This window comes from Mustelus asterias, chromosome 24 (genome assembly GCF_964213995.1).
Source record: "Mustelus asterias chromosome 24, sMusAst1.hap1.1, whole genome shotgun sequence".
Classification (NCBI taxonomy): domain Eukaryota; kingdom Metazoa; phylum Chordata; class Chondrichthyes; order Carcharhiniformes; family Triakidae; genus Mustelus; species Mustelus asterias.
The window spans coordinates 21938894-21957772 of record NC_135824.1 but is presented as its reverse complement, the minus strand read 5'-3'; the positions used below and the strand labels follow the sequence as shown (position 1 = coordinate 21957772).

Genomic DNA, 18879 nt, shown 5'->3' with positions numbered 1-18879 from the left:
ATAAGAACATAAGAAATAGGAGCAGGAGTAGGCCATCTAGCCCCTCGAGCCTGTCCCGCCATTCAATAAGATCATGGCTGATCTGAAGTGGATCAGTTCCACTTACCCGCCTGCTCCCCATAACCCCTAATTCCCTTACCGATCAGGAATCCATCTATCCGTGATTTAAACATATTCAACGAGGTAGCCTCCACCATCCCGTTTTAAGTAATTTTGTTGTGAAGTCGGTCAGCTAATGGGGTGGGAATTTGCATTTAGCATCAGGAGTTTTCTTTTAATGTCATTTCACATCGGGTGTGACGCAGAGTTGTGAGATCCGATCAGCACCTTTTGCTCCCTCACCCTTCAGGCCACTGCCTCTCCAGCCCGTAGCTTATCTCTGCGACCGTGCAACTCAAAAGCTGCCTGCTCTGTAGGTAGTTCCTGCCTCTCACTGCTTACCTTTGGAGCTCTCGCTTACAGAGAGGGGAGCAAGAACTGGGAGAGCCAGCTGCTCCCAGGAGGATTGGGGAATGGGAGAGGCGGCAAGCCAGATGGTTGTTGAATGGGAGGGTTGGTGAGTGGGAGGGAAGTAAAAAGGATTAGCATATTCCTTTTCAAAATAAAATGAAAAGTATAAAAGCTTCTTTGTTTATGAACAGAGTTAATTTAGCAATGCATTGTAATTAAACTAACAGGGTATAATGTTTTCTTTTTTTTGACCAGAAAAGTCTGACAGAAATTAAGTAATTTCATTAGTAAACATCAGTTATAATGGACTCATTTGCTCCTACGTTGAGAGAAATTACTGCAATTGTTGAAACTTCTCAGAGCACACTAGAAACCAATGTAAAACGATGGTGTGTAAATCCCAGTTTTGCATTTTTGCAAAAGAGTTTATTTATTTATTCATCACAAGTAGGCTGACATTAACACTGCAATCAAAATCCCCTAGTCGCCACACTCTAGCGCCTGTTCGGGTACACTGAGGGAGAATTTAACATAGCCAATGCACCTAACCAGCACGTCTTTCAGACTGTGGGAGGAAACCGGAGCACCTTTTTTTTTTATAAACAGTACAGCACAGGAAACAGGCCCTTCGGCCCTCCAAGCCTGTGCCACTCATTGGTCCAGCTAGACCATTCGTTTGTATCCCTCCATTCCCAGACTGCTCATGTGACTATCCAGGTGAGTCTTAAACGATGCCAGCGTGTCTGCCTCCACCACCTTACTTGGCAGCGCATTCCAGGCCCCCACCACTCTGTGTAAAAAACGTCTCTCTGATATCCGAGTTATACCTCACCTGGAGGAAACTCACGCAGAAACGGGGAGAATGTGCAGACTCCACACAGTGACCCCAGCCGGGAATCGAACCCGGGTCCTTGGTGCTGTGAGGCAGCAGTGCTAACCACTGTGTCACCAAAAGAGATCTAGGTTCCTCCAGAGTGTCAGAAGCTGTTGGATTGTACCCAGCAGAATTATGGGTAGTAGCTTGAATTAAACTCATTTTCCTGACACCCAAGCGCTGCAGTGAAAAACAGGTTGGTTATATTGAGAACATTCTGGGTGCTCCCATTGAGTAACACTTGTTCTCAAACAGCAAGTTTACTCCCACTACATTAAGTAGCAGACTTAATCTCACTCTCAAGGAAAGTATAGAATTAGACAGAACAGAAAACTTTCCTGACCTTTAGAGCTTGATAAAAGAAAAAACCCATTTCCCTAAACTTCACAAAGCTTTCACAAAAATAAGGCAAATAAGCTTGACATTTATCCTTCACTCAGCCAGCCATCATTTATAAGAGGGATGCTTGAACAGATGTAAAAATTGACAATGGGTTATACCAGTTCATGAGACTATAACAGGACTTTAATTTCACCATTTCTCCAAGTTGAGACGTACACCAGTAGTACCTTGTAAATTAAAAGTGACACAAATGTTGCTTTCGGAATTCAAGCATTTTTTAAATTGAGAGAGGACTTGAAACTTTCTATAAAACCTCTGGAGGTCCCAATTCCAGAGAAGACAAACCCACCGAAGAAAAAACAAAACATCTGCGGGGTAAAAGGGAACTGTGATTTAAAATCAAATAGGAAAAGAATGCTGCAAATAATGGAAGAGGCTGAGGTTTATTCAGGATTGAAATCTTGTTGTTTAAAAAACGCTTTCAGTGAGCTGGGCAAAATAGAAAATGAGTATATTCTTTGGGATGTATTTGATTAAAAATGAAGAGTAACTTAGAGACAGACTATTTCATTCGGAGCTGTAATTACGCAACACTCCCTTTCAAATCATAGGCCCAAATCCTCTGAATCCGTAATCCAGTCACTTGGCGACAGCAACTGAATAGACAAAGCTTTACGTTAAAGTCCCATCTGCTGGGCTATAATTCTGTAGTTATACCACAGTGGTGTTCTGCATGACTTGATACGTCAGGTTTTAACCTGCTGATTCAGTCCTCGACATGATCGCCTGAACAACTTGCAGTGATCCAAGGGAATTTAAAAAATGAATCAAATCCTCTTTTGAAGATGCAGCTTTTTTAGCTCCGAGTTCATCAGTTCACAAAACTAGCTGGAACAATAATATTACCGGCTGTACAGAATTTAACAAAAACGACATGACCAGAATTGCGACTTCGTTCAGAAAACTGAATGTTATGCTTCACATCATTAATTAAAAGATCAAGACAAAGTCGTCCTCTGGGGGCAGATATTCCATGATATTTATTAAATATACATTCTATAAATAGCTCCTTTCCACATGGCACACTGATCCTGTCACAGCTGAAATAAGAATGTGCAGACACACATTCTACATAGATATTACATAAATACTATATTTATATATAGTAGTTGTATTGAATATATGAATATACACATCAAGAAATTACATTCTTATTAAGAGCGGATTTAAATATTCTCGTGACCAAGAGGCAGCTAACCTGAGCATTAATACACATGCAAAGTTATGGGTAGCAGGATTACAGCAGAGATCTGATGGAATAGTGTGCAACCATATTGCCCAACTGTGTTCTACAAAATCGCATGGGGAGGAATGATCCTGTTCATATTTACAAGTTACCTCTATATAAATTCAATTTTAAACTTTGCAAATGAAATTAATAATTAATGCCATTTTCAGTAGATAATTTGAAACCAAGTTGCTTGACACGTGCTTGAAGCCAATTGTGACGAATTTATTCGCTAAATTGGTATAGCATTTCGTGTCACAATATTCTGCTCATTTGGAAAGCAAACATGATTACTGTCCCCAGATAAGTGTCAGTTATACAAAAGATAAGCAAATACTTACGAATATCATCTTCATGATAGATCACAGAGTGGAAAGGTGGTTTTCTGTTTTTAATGTATCGCTCTACTGGTTCAACATAGAAAGTCCCCTGGTGGGTCTGGACAAATCCTTCAAACCGTCCATCAATGATAGAGCCATGGCTGAGAGATCCTCTCTCACCTGAAACAAGACAAGTTGAAGTTATAGTTTGTTACATGATTTTCAAAAAGTCTTTAAAAAACAGTTTATGAAGAATTAGAACATAAATGTTGCCAAAAATCTATTGAAATGAATTCCTTAAAGTGGGGTTAAGATTATTACCGGAAAGAAATCTCATATATTCAAGATGACCAACAGTGAACAGTCACATGATCAAGACCATGTGAACAAAGAGACCATAGCTGACAGAACAGTCGAGTGGGTGGCTGTGAATGTGGGATAAGAGCTTTAAAGAAGGGAGAGGTTTAATAGGGGACATGATCAAGCGATGGAGTTCATGGACAGCATAAGCTCAGAAAAGGGACAGGGACGTGAGAGACTGATGTCAGAGAGGCACACACTTAAATCTAAAGGCAGGACTGTGCAGGGAGGGCAGAGTTCTGTTTGTTTGTTGAGCAAAGAGACAAACAGCTAACAGAGCTGAATGGACACACTCAGTTTCAGTGGCAAAGAGATCCAGGAGCGCCCCACACTTGGTGGATGAAGGAGTTGTAAGTAAAGTCAGCTGTGGACAAAAGCCAGATATTATCTTTGCTCTCCAGAATGATCCTGGGAGTACTGGGTGAGGACCAATTCTATTTGTTAAGGTCCAGCCAGATTTAACGTAGTGAAGTCAGCTGTGCACCATCTGGACTTGAAAGAGCAAAGACTGGGGCCATCATCATGGGAAATGACTGAGATGGGAGGATGCAAACCAAGGCAAAGAAGTGATTCAGCAAGTTTTGGTGAATGGAGACCCAAGGATTGATCGCGGAGAATGCACGTGTCAGGGGATTTTAATTTTCAATGGGTTAATTCAGAAGTAAGTGGAGTTAGAAGACATTAAGAGCTCTGCTTGAACAAGGCGATTTTGGAGATTCCTTTTTAATGATCAAGACCACAGCTGACGGAACAGTTGAGTGGGTGGCTGTGAATGCGGGATAAGAGTTTAAAAGAAGGGAGAGGTTTAATAGGGGACATGACTCAAGTGGGCAGAGTTAGATATGTGAATCAATTCCAAAAAGCAATTCAATTTACCAGACTACCAAAAATCAGCAGCCACAAGCCAATCAAAATCATCATTTTCAAAATTAACTCTGGTGATCATTCATGATATTACAACTAATTTGTAAACTGCATTTTAAAATTATTCATATGATAACAAATTCTGCATTGCTCTTCAGACAGCCAGGTGGCTAATGTGACTTTTGAGGTCAACAAGACCTTAAATAATGATCTTTGAAATTCTCAGCTGTGCAGCAAGAGGCAAGATCCACTAGCGATTAAATGTCGATTCATTTTCCCAGTTACCGTTAAATATGCACTCACTTTAAATTAATATATTTCATGGAGGAATGTTTCAAAACTCATCATCTTAATGTTTTGAAAAAAGACGTCAGGACACTTAGCGAATGCAAGTAGCTAATGGGAACATTTATTATACAATGTGGAATGAAATATTAATAATTTAACAATTCATTATATTTCACAAGGTATAGTTCACAAGTTAATGCACATCATGACAAGCACAGGAAATAGTTCAGACTTGTACTCAAAAGGCCCTTCATTCTTTGGCATCAGCAGCAGATTGCCACCATAAAAGAAGTTTTTATAAGATTGGTTTTGGCATCCTACAATAAAGATTCACTAGATCAAAGCACTAAATAATTTCCTTCCTTCAAAGGCAGCATGGCGGCACAGCGGTTAGCACTGCTGCCTCACAGCCTCAGCCGGGCTTCATTCCGGCCTTGGGTGACTGTCTCTGTGGAGTTTGCACATTTTCCCCATGGGTTTTCTCTGGGTGCTCCGTTTCCTCCCACAATCCAAAGATCATTTGATTTATTATGGTCACATGTATTAGCAGACAGTGAAATGCATAGTTTCTTGCACGCTATACAGACAAAGCACACCGTTCATAGATAAGGAAAGCAGAGGGTGCAGAATGTAGTGTTGTAGTTATAGCTTGGGGGTAGAGAAAGATCAACTTCATGTAAAGTAAGCCCATTCAAAAGTCTGATGCCAGCAGGAAGAAGCTGTTCTTGAGTTGGTGGGTACGTGGCCTCAGACTTGTATCTTTTTCCTGACGGAAGAGGGTGGAAGAGAGTATGTCCAGGATGTATGGGGTCTTTGATTATGCTGGCTGCTTTGTCGAGACAGCAGGAAGTGTACACGGAGTGATGATTTGTGTGATGGACTGGGCTTCGTTCAGAACCCTTTGTAGTTTCTTGCGGTCTTGGACAGAACAGGAGCTATAACTAAGCTGTGATACAATCAGAAAAGGGTGTGTTCTATGTTGCATCTGTAAACAATTGGAGAGAGTCGGAGTGGACATGCCAAGTTTCCTTAGTCTCCTGAGAAAGTAGAGGCATTTCCTTTTCATAGTTCTGTTTATGAGATCAGAAAGAGAAATGCTGTTTCTTTTACCTTCACATTTCACCCAGTGTAATCCCAACAGGTCTCATGCTTGCTTCTGTTGTGCTAAAATAGTTTTTTTCAAACAATGGTCTAATTACTTGAATATTCTCTGCAATCTGCTTCACAACAGCTCATTGCATAAAATTTTTACTTTCAATGCGGCAAAGTAGTTCTCTTACTTGTCTTTAAATACTTTATGTAAGGATCTGAAATTTGTGCCCTTGTGTTACCAACACTATGAACATTGGAAAACTACCAGAACGCTTCTTAAGCTTTAAGGTCTCTTATCAGGTCACCTCTTAACCTATCAAGGAATGCTTCTTGCATCTCTAACCGTTCATGTTGGATAAACTTTCATTTTTACACCATGGCTGAAATGTTTGGCATCTACTGAATGCTCTGCAGCAAGTCAGCAAGGATCCTCAGAAACACCTCCTAAACTCTCCTCCATCCACAAACAAAGGCAGCAGATGCACAAGGACACCATTGTCTCCAATTCCTTTCCAAGACACACAGCATGCCATCTTGGAGCTGGATTGCTTTTCCCCACACTTTCTAGGTTAAAATCCTGGAACATCCAAACTTTGAGCACTCAGTGGGAGTACCACATAGATACAGCAGCAAGAATGCGGATTATCTCCATCTTCACAAGGGAAATTAGGGATGGGCAATGGACGCTGGCTTTGCCAACAGTGCACACATTCCAAAAATATATATAAACATTCAAATGAACTACACGACAGCTGTTTAAAAAATATCCTTCCTATAATGCAGCACTGAAAACCGGATGTAATACTGTGCCAAATCACATATTGTTCTATTAAGTTTGAATTAGTTTCCTCTAACTTGTTAACTGATGAAGCTGCAAGAGTGGACCAAAATTCTGCCTTAGCATTGAGGTTAAAATTGAAAAGGCAGCCAGTAAAATCAATTTTTTTCAAAATTCCTCTTTTTTTTTTCCATGTCCAGTGTTCCAGCTGGATTCTTCATCAGCCATGTTAAACCATTGACAACAGCTCTGTCTACAATGCAATAGTTACAGAAGAAAATTTAAAATGGGCATTCAAACTTTCTGAATGAAACAAGTAAACACAAGTAGCACAATGTCTGTTATGTATTATCTACACTAATCATCAATAGGAGTGGTTGCCTTTTTCCCCTACACATAACATGTTTCAGGTCATTCTTGTACTACAGGAGGAACTTGCTTAATTAGTTGTCGGTATCATTATTCACCAGTTATCATCACTAAGCTTGTAACCAGTTGCTGGGCATCACTGGGAACAGAAAGACATCTGCAAATTTAATTTTTCCAAAACTGTCCAACCAATTGTCCTTTGGAAGAAGTCCAGTTAAATGTTGCAAATGATTTTGCTATGTCCATACATAGTTGCTCCTGACAAGTTTCCCTTGAATTATCATTTTCTATAATTATCACAGTTCCAATGGCTTTTCTAGCTATTTTCTTCTTTTCCGCTTTTGAAGGCAGATTTCTCAATGAACCCAATTCCATGTCTCAATTGCCACCCAGTATTTTACCCAAGGTGATTAAACTTGTGCCAACTTCGTTCAGTTGCCAACACTTTCATCTCAGAGTCAGGTGATTTTGGATTCAAATCTTACACAACTTGATCACATAAATTAGGCAAACATTTGTGCTCTTTTATTCAAGGCGTCACCCTTTACAGGGAAAAACAACCAAAGGATTGTCCATCTATTAAAGAAGGCACATTTCCTCAAGTCAAGAATCAAAAAACATTGATCAATTTCTTATTCATTTTATTGTTGTTTGCAGAATATTGCTATTGTTAGGAGTGTCTTTCTTGCTAAGCAAACAATGACATGGGTGTCAGCCTGGTCGAGTTCGATTTTCACCTTCAGCTTAGTGCCATGCTGCTTCCAGATATAATCACGGAGTTGGCTGAAGGCAAAACTTGCATTCTCGATGCATGGACAGATATCTTAATCAATAGTGGTGCTCATTAGTATCGTGGTTAGTATTCCTGCCTGTCACACGGGAGACTAGGGCTCAATTCCCTGATGGAAATTTAGCATGCAATTCAACTGTGGACACATCAAAACAATTTCAATACAATCCTCAACTTAAAGGCACACACATATTTTATATACATTATCTGTCTATCTAATGTACCCTTATTGGACTGTGCTTGGGAGCTGGAACCATGGCTGATTTAGGCCTTTGAAATGCTTTCTACGCTCCAATTAAGAACCCTCTTAGCTACTCACTTTGAACCATTAAAAGAAAACTAAGCACTTGTGGGGGTGCAGTCACCATTGTAATGTAGCAGCCAACTTGCACTTAACAAGCTCCGAAAAATAACAATATGACAACATCTAGCAGAGATCTACTTGGGTGATCTTCATTCAGGAATGAATTTTGGCCAGGTGACCACCGATAATTACTCTGTCCTTCATTTTTATTTTATTATTTGCGGGACATGGGCATTGCTGGCTGGCTAGCATTTATTGCCCATCCCTAGCTTCCTGGAGGCATTTCAGTGTCAACCACATGGCTGTGGCTCTGGTATCACATGTAGGCCAGGCAAAGATGGCAGATTTCCTTCCCTAAAGGGCATTGAAATAATGCCATGGGATCTTTCACGTCCACCTGGAAGGGCAGACAAGGCCTTGCATTAGGGTCTCACCGAAAAGACAGCAACTCTGACCACACTGAAATGTCAGCGTGGATTGTTGTATTAAGTCCTGGAGCAGGTGTGAACCCACAACATTCTGATGCAGCAGCGAAAGTATTGCTAACCAAGCCACAGCGAACAGTGGTCACTATTATTTTTAGCCAAGACAGCATTTGATGATCTCCCATTTTAAAATGTTATTCTATGGTAAAATCTGCTATTTAAATGAAATTAGTTATTTGCCATCAATGGTTAGCATCCTTCCAACTGCAAGAAATTATGGGAATGCCACTTCAGAACTTTGCTGAGGACAGATGAGATCATTTGCTGCACTTCTTTTGGTGACTGATCAAGCCAATTCTGGAAAGGCAAAGTTTGCCACAAGTGCCACAAATCAAGTTCTCCTTTGTCGGTGATGCACTAAGATTTCTGCAGACGGCTCATTTGCCGGGCTGGAGTCCGCTTTGGAACTTTCTAAAACCACATCTCATTCAGGTGACACCCTCCCACCTAGAGTCAGCTTGAATTTCTCATTTATCTTGATCAATAGAATCCCTAAAATGCAGAAGGAGGCCATTCAGCCCATCGAGTCTGCACCAACCCTTGAACAGAGGATCTTACCCAGGGCTTATCCCCGCAATTCCATGTATTTAGCCTGCTAATCCTCCCAACCTACTTATCTTGGGACACTAAGGGGCATGGCCAATCAATGTAACCTGTATATCTTTGGACTATGGGAGGAAACCAGAGCATCCGGAGGAAACCCACGCAGACACAGGGAGAACATGCAGACTCCAAATAAGCAGTCACCCAAGGCTGGAACTGGATCCTGATCCCTGGCACTGAGAGGCAACATTAATAAGCACTGTGCCACCCCTGATGTTGAGAGCTTTCATGTCTCTCGACAGCATCCTCAAATCAAAGCTTTGGGCAACCTACTGGTCTCTTGGCGCCGTCTACGTCCCTGTATAGTGAGCATATCGCTAGGGATAGGCCATCTTGCATCCTGTGAACATTCCCAAGCTAGAAGAGCTTTCTTTCTTTGATTGCACTACAATGCTTGGTATGTTTGTCTAGAAAGGACTGCTTCATTGGTGATTCGTCTTTCCAGGTGCTACCATAGATGCATTGTAGGCAGCCAAGATGGCAGTTAATTAGCCTTTGTTCTTGGGAGATGCAAATTATCCAAGGTTCACTGCCATGCAGTAATGTGCTGAGGATATCAGCCTTATAATGAGCTTGGTTCTGTGGGTGACTTTGTTATTTTACCATACCCATTGATTAAAGCCTTTCCAATTTGTGTGTTGAGTTCTAGATCAAGTGACAGGTCATCCTCCATCATAGATTCTTGGCAGAATTTTCTTACAGCTTCCAGTAGTGTGTTGTTGAGTCTGATCACATCCTGTCCCATAACTACCATTTTCTTGACACTGATGGTGAAGGAGAACATTCTGCAAGCATGGGACAGATGCGCCCAAGAAACTTTGGAGCTGGTCCTGTGTCTTGGCAACTAGGGCAGCATCATCTTCAGACATAAGTTCACTGATCAGGACAGGTTGCACTTTGACCTTGGCATTCAGATCTTCTGAAAAGAGTACAATCGCCATGAGCGGCACGGTAGCACAGTGGTTTGCACTGCTGCCTCAGTGCCTGGGACCCGGGTTCGATTCCTGGCTTGAGTCACTGTCTGTGTGGAGTTTGCACGTTCTCCCTGTGTCTGCGTGGGTTTCCCCCAGGTGCTCCGGTTTCCTCCCACAGTCCAAAAGACGTGCTGGTTAGGTGCATTGGCCATGTTAAATTCTCCCTCTGTGTAGCCAAACAGGCGCTGGATTGTGACAACTAGGGAATTTTCACAGTGACTTCATTGCAGTGTTAATGTAAGCCTACTTGTGACACTGCTAAACAAAAATAATCTGGAGCAAAACGAAAATCATCGGGTCTGCACAATATTGGCCGACCCACTTACACAAGTTAAAGAGATGGCACTACAACATTTTATTTATTTTTTTAAACATAGAAAATGGATTCTAAATTTATTGTTACACTCATGGCTGTGAGATCGGTTCTTTAAAGCTCAGAGGGAAGAGAATTTGTGGAGAGGTCTGATATCATATTAGTACCACAAATATTCTTGTTTGAAATTACTCATTAATTTGCCTTTTGACAGCTGTTACAAACCTTTACTCATCTTATAGAAAGTGATATTAAAGTTTAAAAATCCAGCAATAAGTTGTATAAGAGACACAGAAGAAGCTTTGTCTGCAAATATTCATGGCATACATAATATGTACATTTGCCCCAGTTCAAAGTTAATAACCTTACCGTAGATTTCCCCAGTGTAGATGTGAGAGGCGTCATAACTCAACTCTTCACCTGATACTTCCACTTTAAAATCATCTGTGAATATGGAGGTGTCTCGCTTCATTCTCAGGTTGAAATGCCTAATAAGAGAGCAGTAACATTAGGTAAGTTCATCTTAAACTTCCGAGGGACTGAAGAACATTTCTAAATGAAAATGAACCCCTCTATTTGTGCGTCAAACTCATTATTTACAAACAAAAATCACCGTGCTATAGAAAGGGCAGTTTAAAGCAACTTTCATACTGGTGCCTTTCAGGGTACGAGATCAGAAACCCTGAAGTCAAACGAGACCCCCAACTATTTGCTATCTTGGCATTGTGAGGATAAGATGTTTCACTCCAGATGTGATTCTATTGACAGAAACAACAGTAAAAGGTAAAACTCCAGGCTGATGGAACTCAAAACTCAAACTGCCACACGCTGGAAATAATTGTTCAAAACATTGTACTATTTCTGCACAGTACTGAAAAGAGACAGCATTTACATTATTAAACAGACCAATCAGTCTAATTGGTCCATGCTGGTATTAATGCTGCATATGAACTGCCACCTACTCTGTTTCATCGAAACCAATCAGCATATTCTTCTACTCCTTTCTATACGTATTTATACAGCCTCCCTTTAATACTTAGTGCCAGTTGATCCCTTCAACTGTTCCACATTCGAACCATTAAGAATCTGGGCCACTCTCACGGGAGCAATGTTTGAAATAAAGTTTTGAAGAGACTGCCGAGTTAGCATACTCGGTTCCAACATAAAAACAGACATGATATTAATACCAGCCAGATTCAATAGATGACTTGTATAAGTTGTGAATAACCACCAGCTAAGAGTTCTGCACTGTTCTTGGTTAACACAAATGCAATCAAAATCTTAACCTGACAACTGAAGCACCCCAGATTCTGGTGTGTGCACTCTTCAAAAAAAAAACAAGGCCTCTATCATGTATAAAACTGCAATATTCCAGAGCTCCATCTTTATTCCCTTCTCATTCAACTGTAACATTACACAATCAAATCTCAGAACTCCGTTAAGTAATTAACTACCTTTATATCATGACCATCTTTTTCACTGCCTCCTATATTTTGCTCATATTCCGAAAAAAATTAAGAGTATTATGCCTCAATTCCTTGCAAGTACGCTGTGCCCATGAATGTGTCTCCATTAGTGGATCACCCAAAAAGAAATGAACCTTCTCCATTGGGAAGGTGCAAAGGGAGAGTAGCACCACACAAATCCAGCAGACCCTCATCCGCTCCCAATTGATACACACAATAATCAGTTCCCATAAATGGATTGTGCAATTATTGGCAGTTCTCACAGGTTTTGTATTCCCTCACAAATTTCCCCTAAAAATCATTCACCACACGGCCAAAAGGATCAGAAGTTCAAACACCATCTGTAATTCTCATTATGTAATGCTCGAGATCCTGCAAATCCCAATGTTATTTTAACACATACAAGCATGTTGCTGGGTTTCCACCTCTTGTAGTCTTCTGGAGTACAAATGGCTGCAATTTTGAACAGGTTTCACTTCTACCTGCCAAAAAGGGTCAAGCAAGCAGCTCTGCATGTGCCTTGCTAATACATATTTAAAACTTTTAATGTTTAGAAAGCAAGAAAGGGAGAATGCCTACTAGCTTAACATTAAGTTTGCAGAAATTCCAAATGGATCCACAAAAACTTTGTAAACATTGTTACACATTGGATTGGATTTGTACTATATGCAATGAGTAACCAAAGTGGGTACTATTACCACAATACATTTTGCTCATATCAAATTGCCATCATTAGCCCAGTGACAGGCAGCGCAAAATTTTCCCATCAGACAAACCAGATTGGGTATTTTAAAAATCCATAATGATACAACAGGTGCTTCTCAAAGTTCACATAGATAAATGAAAATTACACCCAGCAAAAGAATTTACTGAGGCACTGAACAAAAGACCATATGTGCATATCGCCGGGGACCCGGGTTCAATTGCCAGCTTGGGTCACTGTCTCTGCGATCTCCTCACATCCCTGCGTGTGTTTCCTCCAACTGCTTTCACAGTGGCTTCACTGCCGTGTTGGTGTGGGCCTACTTGTGACACTAATAAATATGCTTGAAAATATTTTTCATCAGGTGGCTGATGGGTCAATTGCCCCTTAGTGTCAGGGAGATTAGCAGGGTAAATACATGGGATAACGGGGATAGGGCCTGGCTGGGATTCTTGTCAGCACAGACTCAATGGGCTGAATGGCCTCCTTCTGCACTGTAGGGATTCTATGCTTCAAGGACACAACAGACTCACGAGGTGGATAAATCATGTGACCTGTGTCATCAAAGCACCACAGTGCATTTTTTAATTCTTAATCATTTGTCTGTGCCAGCAAAACATTTTTTACATAGCATACCCAGAGCAACAGTGATAGAAGGTGGTCTGTAACCAGACAAGACACAAATTAGATTTTTGTATTTCTGGATCTGAGAATTGTGGCTTTGACCGAGCTGCAACAGAAAATTGAGAAAAGTGCTGTTTAATGGAAGCTGCTACGCTTCACAGTGAGTGGAGAACAATAATGCTTCCTCATGACAAAAACCAACAAATTTAATGCAGCCTCTTGATGGTGAATTGTGATGAAATGCATAATATGCTGTGAAGAAAGCAATGGGAATTTTGCATTGCATAATTCATCACACCTAGGATTTTTTTTTAAAATGGAAAATGCAGTTGCAGGCAGAAGCACATAAAGCACCTCTTCTTTAGTTTTGTACAGTAGGCAGGGTTTGATTTTTTTTTAAAAATCAGGCCGATTGAGCATTTGGGTGGCTTCATCCATGGCCTTCCCATTTAAGCCGACTCTCCATCCTAATCGATGCCTTTTATTCCTCCAACTCTGTATGCCCTGCTCCCAAGCTCCTTCAGCCTTTTGACTACAATTCTCTCTCAAAATCACTTTGCATTGCAAATTCACTCGCTTGAATTTTGGAACTCAAGTTCCTAAACTAATACATTAAATATTTAATACAAAACATACATATATAGATTACAGATTATAGATGCAGAACAGGTTAGTTTGTTCTGACAAGAGAATCAACATGCAAAGGAACATTTGAGTAGCAATTATAGTCCACAATTATGATGAAAAACTGAAACTTGCACAGGAGGTTTTGGTTACTTTTTGTACCTTATCCAAAACACGTGGAATAGCCCACTGTTATGTGGCTACTGATGTGAACATTTTCCTTTATCGGTCTTGATGAACATATGGTTCAGTTACATGGAGTTACACGAACAAATTGGGTTCCTAATAAGAAACAAATAGTGAGAGCCTTTTTCCTCGGATGGTGATAGCTAGCACGAGGGGACATAGCTTTAAATTGAGGGGTGATAGATATAGGACAGATGTCAGAGATAGGTTCTTCACTCAGAGAGTAGTAAAGGCGTGGAATGCCCTGCCTGCAGCAGTAGTGGACGCGCCAACATTAAGGGCATTTAAATGGTAATTGGATAAATATATGGATGATATTGGAATAGTGTAGGTTAGGTGGGCTTTAGATTGGTTTCACTGGTCGGCACAACATCGAGGGCCGAAGGGCCTGTACCGCGCTGTAATGTTCTATGTTCTAAATTTAAAAGACGATATCTTTTGCTTCAGACAAAGCATATTGTATTAAACTGCGTTTACTGTCATTACCACTGGTTCAATGTTACAACAGTAATTTGATACTTCTCATACTTTATTATATTCTCAAATTTACATTCACTTATTGAAATATTCACTGGATTGAAGGTTGATAAATCCCCTGGACTAGTTGAGCATTATCCCAGAGTGTTGAAGCGGCTCGAGGGATAGTGGATGCATTCAACATGGGGGAAGAAAATAAAATTATGCTCGAAAAACCTGGAGTTTTTTTTTGAGGTTGTCACTTGTTCTCCTTTATGCAGTGGATGCATTATGTTTGGATTTTCAGAGGACTTCTGATAACATGGAAGGTTATTAAATAAAATTACAGCACATAAGGATTGAGAAGTAGTTAACAGAAAGTAGAGATTAGGAATAAACAGATGATTCTCCCGAAGGCTGGTTATTACTAGTGCGGTAAGACAAGGATCAGTGCTGAGGCCACACATTTTCACAATCTATGGGATTTGGATGTGGGGACCATTACTGACATTTGCAAATTTCCTAATGACACCAAACTGGGTGAGATTGTAAGTTGCGAGGAGGATGTAAGGAGGCTTCAAGAGGGTTTGGTACAGATTAAATGAATGGACTGAATATGGCAAATGGAACACAATGCGAGTAAGTATGAAGATATTCACCGACGTTAAAAAGAAAACATCCTGGAATTACTACCGTGCAGGAGGGGTGATTCGAGCCTGCACCAACAACAATCCTACCCGAGCCCTATCCTCGTAACCCCACGCTTTTACCTGCTAATCCTCTGACATTAAGGGGCATTTTTTAAAAAAAAACATGGCTAACCCATCTAACCCGCAATATTTTTGTTTTAAATGGAGAGAAGGGCAGGCATCCAAATTGACCTGGGTGCCCTTGTTCATGAGCCATTAAAAGCTAGAATGCAGGTGCAGCAAGGAATTCATCACAAGGGGATTTTGGTACAGGAGAAAAGATACATTGGTGCAGTCACATATGAGACTTCACCTGGAGTATTGTGCACAGTCTTGATACCCTAATCTAAGGAATATATTTGCCAGAGAGGGAGTGCGACGATCCATTTCGTGTTGTAACTGGACGGGAAGATCTCAAAACTGAACCCTAGCTCAAAAGACAATAATTTGTACCTCTTTTTATAAAAGATGGAGAAAGAGTGTCACAGGACTGCTCATTACTTGTAACAAGAAAGCATTAAACATGAAAAAAAATGATGACAATATACCCACAAGGGTGACAAAGTGGTTTTTTTTTCCTATTCATTTATGGAATGTGGGCAGCACTAGCTGGGCCAGCATTTATTGCCCCTGCACCAATGGCCTTGCTAGACCATTTCAGAGGGCATTTAAGAGTCAACCACATTGCTGTGGATCTGGAGTCACATCTTTACCCTGGTCTGGCCTACATACCAGATTAGTGAATGGCAATTGATTGTTTGGTAGTTTTCGGAAGACTTCCAATTCCAGTTTTTTTATAATCGAATTCAAATTTTATCATCTGCAATGGTGGGGTCCCAGATCATTAACCTGGGTCGCTGGATGACCGGTCCAGTGACAATGCCATATGCCACTGCACTGAGGTGTTTCCAAATAGCCATTGATGTGTGTAATGTATTTGCTGTAATTATGTTAGTGCTGGAATCAATCTGGTCGAGACAGCTTCCTTCGACCTGATTTCTGGAATTAGTTAAGGTTGAAGACATAAGCACTGCAGCGTTGCCAACCCTCCAGGAACTTCAGAAATAACTCCAGGGCACGACTGTGTGCAACCCTGAGAAAAATCATGAGATTGAAAAAAATATTTTCTTCAGAGTTTTATTTTTACATTTCCCTTTACCAATCAGATTTTTCACAATACTGTGCCTTTAAGAAATGTATTTTAATCATGTTTTTTGGCAGTTGTTTCAAGCAGGTCCTAGCATTTTACTGGTGCCGTGATGCCTGTACCCAGTGTCCTCTAGTTGTTATTGAAGCAATATAAAGGGGCATGGTGTTTATTCTTAATCTGGTCTCATGCAGTGTGCTGGGGTTTTACAGTCCTTTGGAGATTGCTGAGTGGAGCTTGATTTGGGGATGATTGACGAGTCGGGTGATAAGAACACGAGAACATAAGAACTTGGAGCAGGAGTAGGTCATCTGGCTGAGTTAATAATTCAGCTACATCACCTCACCTACTGTCTAAAGTTGAAGACATTACGTCCCCAGTATCGGGCTACCTGAACATTCCTTCCACATTTCCAATAGAAGCTTCTTGCAAAATCTCAAAACTTGTCTTTATTTTTCATTAATCATGCGATTCACATCGGAAGTGATTAGGCAATGTCGTTACAGCTCCACTAAAACTAGGCAGATGTCAGAGACATCGTAATGTGGATATGTTCATTAACAAAAGGCACAATTATGTTGCAGATCTCTAATGTATGAAGGATGTTGTAACTTTCAGCTCTACAAGATTAAGACATTTTGAAATCAGATCAAAACAAACTACCCGTCAAGTCAGTGTAATTCTTTGTCAAGTATTTTTGGGAGATTAGTTCTTATTCTCATTCCATTGACACAGGATACAACCTCTTAAATGCTCATCCAAGGAGTCTTGTCTCAAGAGTTTCAAGTAATAGTTCCGGTAAATTAAGAGGAAAGGCAGAGCAATACACATTCATATTGTCCTCATGTTACTTGCTTTTATTTGCTCTGAACAATAAGCATGACTAACAGATTCACAAGCACTAATACTTCAAATGTTCAACTGCTTAGAACCCAAGATGAACAAGTCATGCTTAGAATAACTTCAGTAATTTTGCCGAGTTCTACTGTACATGGGCAAAACATCACTGCTATTGCTTTACTGAAATACTTCACAGTGTTTAAGGATAAAAAGTCAAATTTCAATAAAACCTCTCAATGGCACGGTAGCAGAGTGGTTAGCACTGCTGCTTCACAGCTCCAGGGACCTGGGTTCGATTCCCGGCTTGGGTCACTGTCTGTGTAGAGTTTGCACATTCTCCTCGTGTCTGCGTGGGTTTCCTCCGGGTGCTCCGGTTTCCTCCCACAGTCCAAAGATAAGCGGGTTACGTTGATTGGCTATGCTAAAATTGCCCCTTAGTGTCTAGAGATGTGTAGGTTAGAGGGAAATATGTATGGATATGGGGGTAGGGCCTGGGTGGGATTGTGGTCGGTGCAGACTCGATGGGCCGAATGGCCTCTTTCTGTACTGTAGGGTTTCTATGATTCCATTTCTTCTGAATAGAACAGTAGATTTGAACCCATGACGAAAGTTGTAACCTGGATTTTTTCCTTCTTCTGCCTCTGTTTCAGTAAAGGTTACTCAGAGCTGTTTCCACTTAGTTTTTTCTGATCCTTCTCTAATTAAGGATGCTTACATGGAAGTATTGCTCAAGTATATGGGGGTACCAACAGTTATTGGTTTCTCAAAAAATACAATCAGCATGGTATGTGAAAGCCTCAGGCACCATTCTTTCAAAAGTATATCTATCTGTTGCAGAATCTCAGAAATGAAGCTTTTATTTGGACTATCTATTGACACCACTGCATGAGTTAATAAGTTGGAGGCAGAGCCAGATTTATTGAGGGGAAAAAAAGATTGAGGGACATGCTTTGAACATGACAGGGTTATGTATTGTTAGGCCAGGACAAATAGGATGTTAGACTATGCCATGGGCAAAATTAAATAAGATGAAATTAAGATGCATGGGGAATTATTTCCTTATTGCGAAATAATTGCAAGCGGATAACTCGACATGTAGCATTCCATATTTTTATCATTTATAAGAATGAGACAGAACATCTGGCTAGGTCCCCATCAACACCAGCCTCCCTCCCTTCTGCAGCATTTAACTTGTTGTTGGACGATTTCAGGGATTTTGCTTCCATTACTTTAACTCGGCGAGCTTCCTAGATGCTGTTCACTCAGTGCTTCTGAATACCATTTACACAGTGCTTTGATTTCACTTGGCAATTTGGTTTAGTACCAAATACACCTCCATATAAAAAGGTCTCCTTTGCTCGGGGCATCAAAAAGGAAAAGTAGTCAATGCCTTCATCAAATGCACACTTTTCTCAGATGTGCCCCCTGATTGGATGAGAGAGATAACCAGTCTAATGGCTCCGAACAATCATTCCCAGAACATTCTGATTCTACCCAAAAGGATCTTCCAAAATAAAACAAAATTTTGCAGACTGAATTTGATATGTAACAACCACAAATCATTGTTATTGAGGAATATGCGTTCATGGAATTTAGAAACTGAATTTTAAAGACTCGATGCAGTTTTTTTTTTAAAGTCTACAATTTTAT

At 40.5% G+C, this 18879-nt stretch overlaps 1 protein-coding gene across 2 annotated transcripts in view; it reads right to left on the bottom strand.

Annotated features, from left to right (window-relative positions):
• adam10a (ADAM metallopeptidase domain 10a) overlaps nucleotides 1-18879 on the bottom strand; it is a 136189-nt gene that overhangs the window by 64141 nt on the left and 53169 nt on the right. For both annotated transcript variants that reach the window (XM_078241423.1, XM_078241424.1), the window contains exons 3-4: nucleotides 10864-10982; nucleotides 3296-3454 (exon numbers count right to left, since the gene is read on the bottom strand). In XM_078241423.1, the coding sequence (XP_078097549.1) occupies nucleotides 3296-3454; nucleotides 10864-10982 (278 nt within the window). The remainder of the gene's footprint in view (nucleotides 1-3295; nucleotides 3455-10863; nucleotides 10983-18879) is intronic.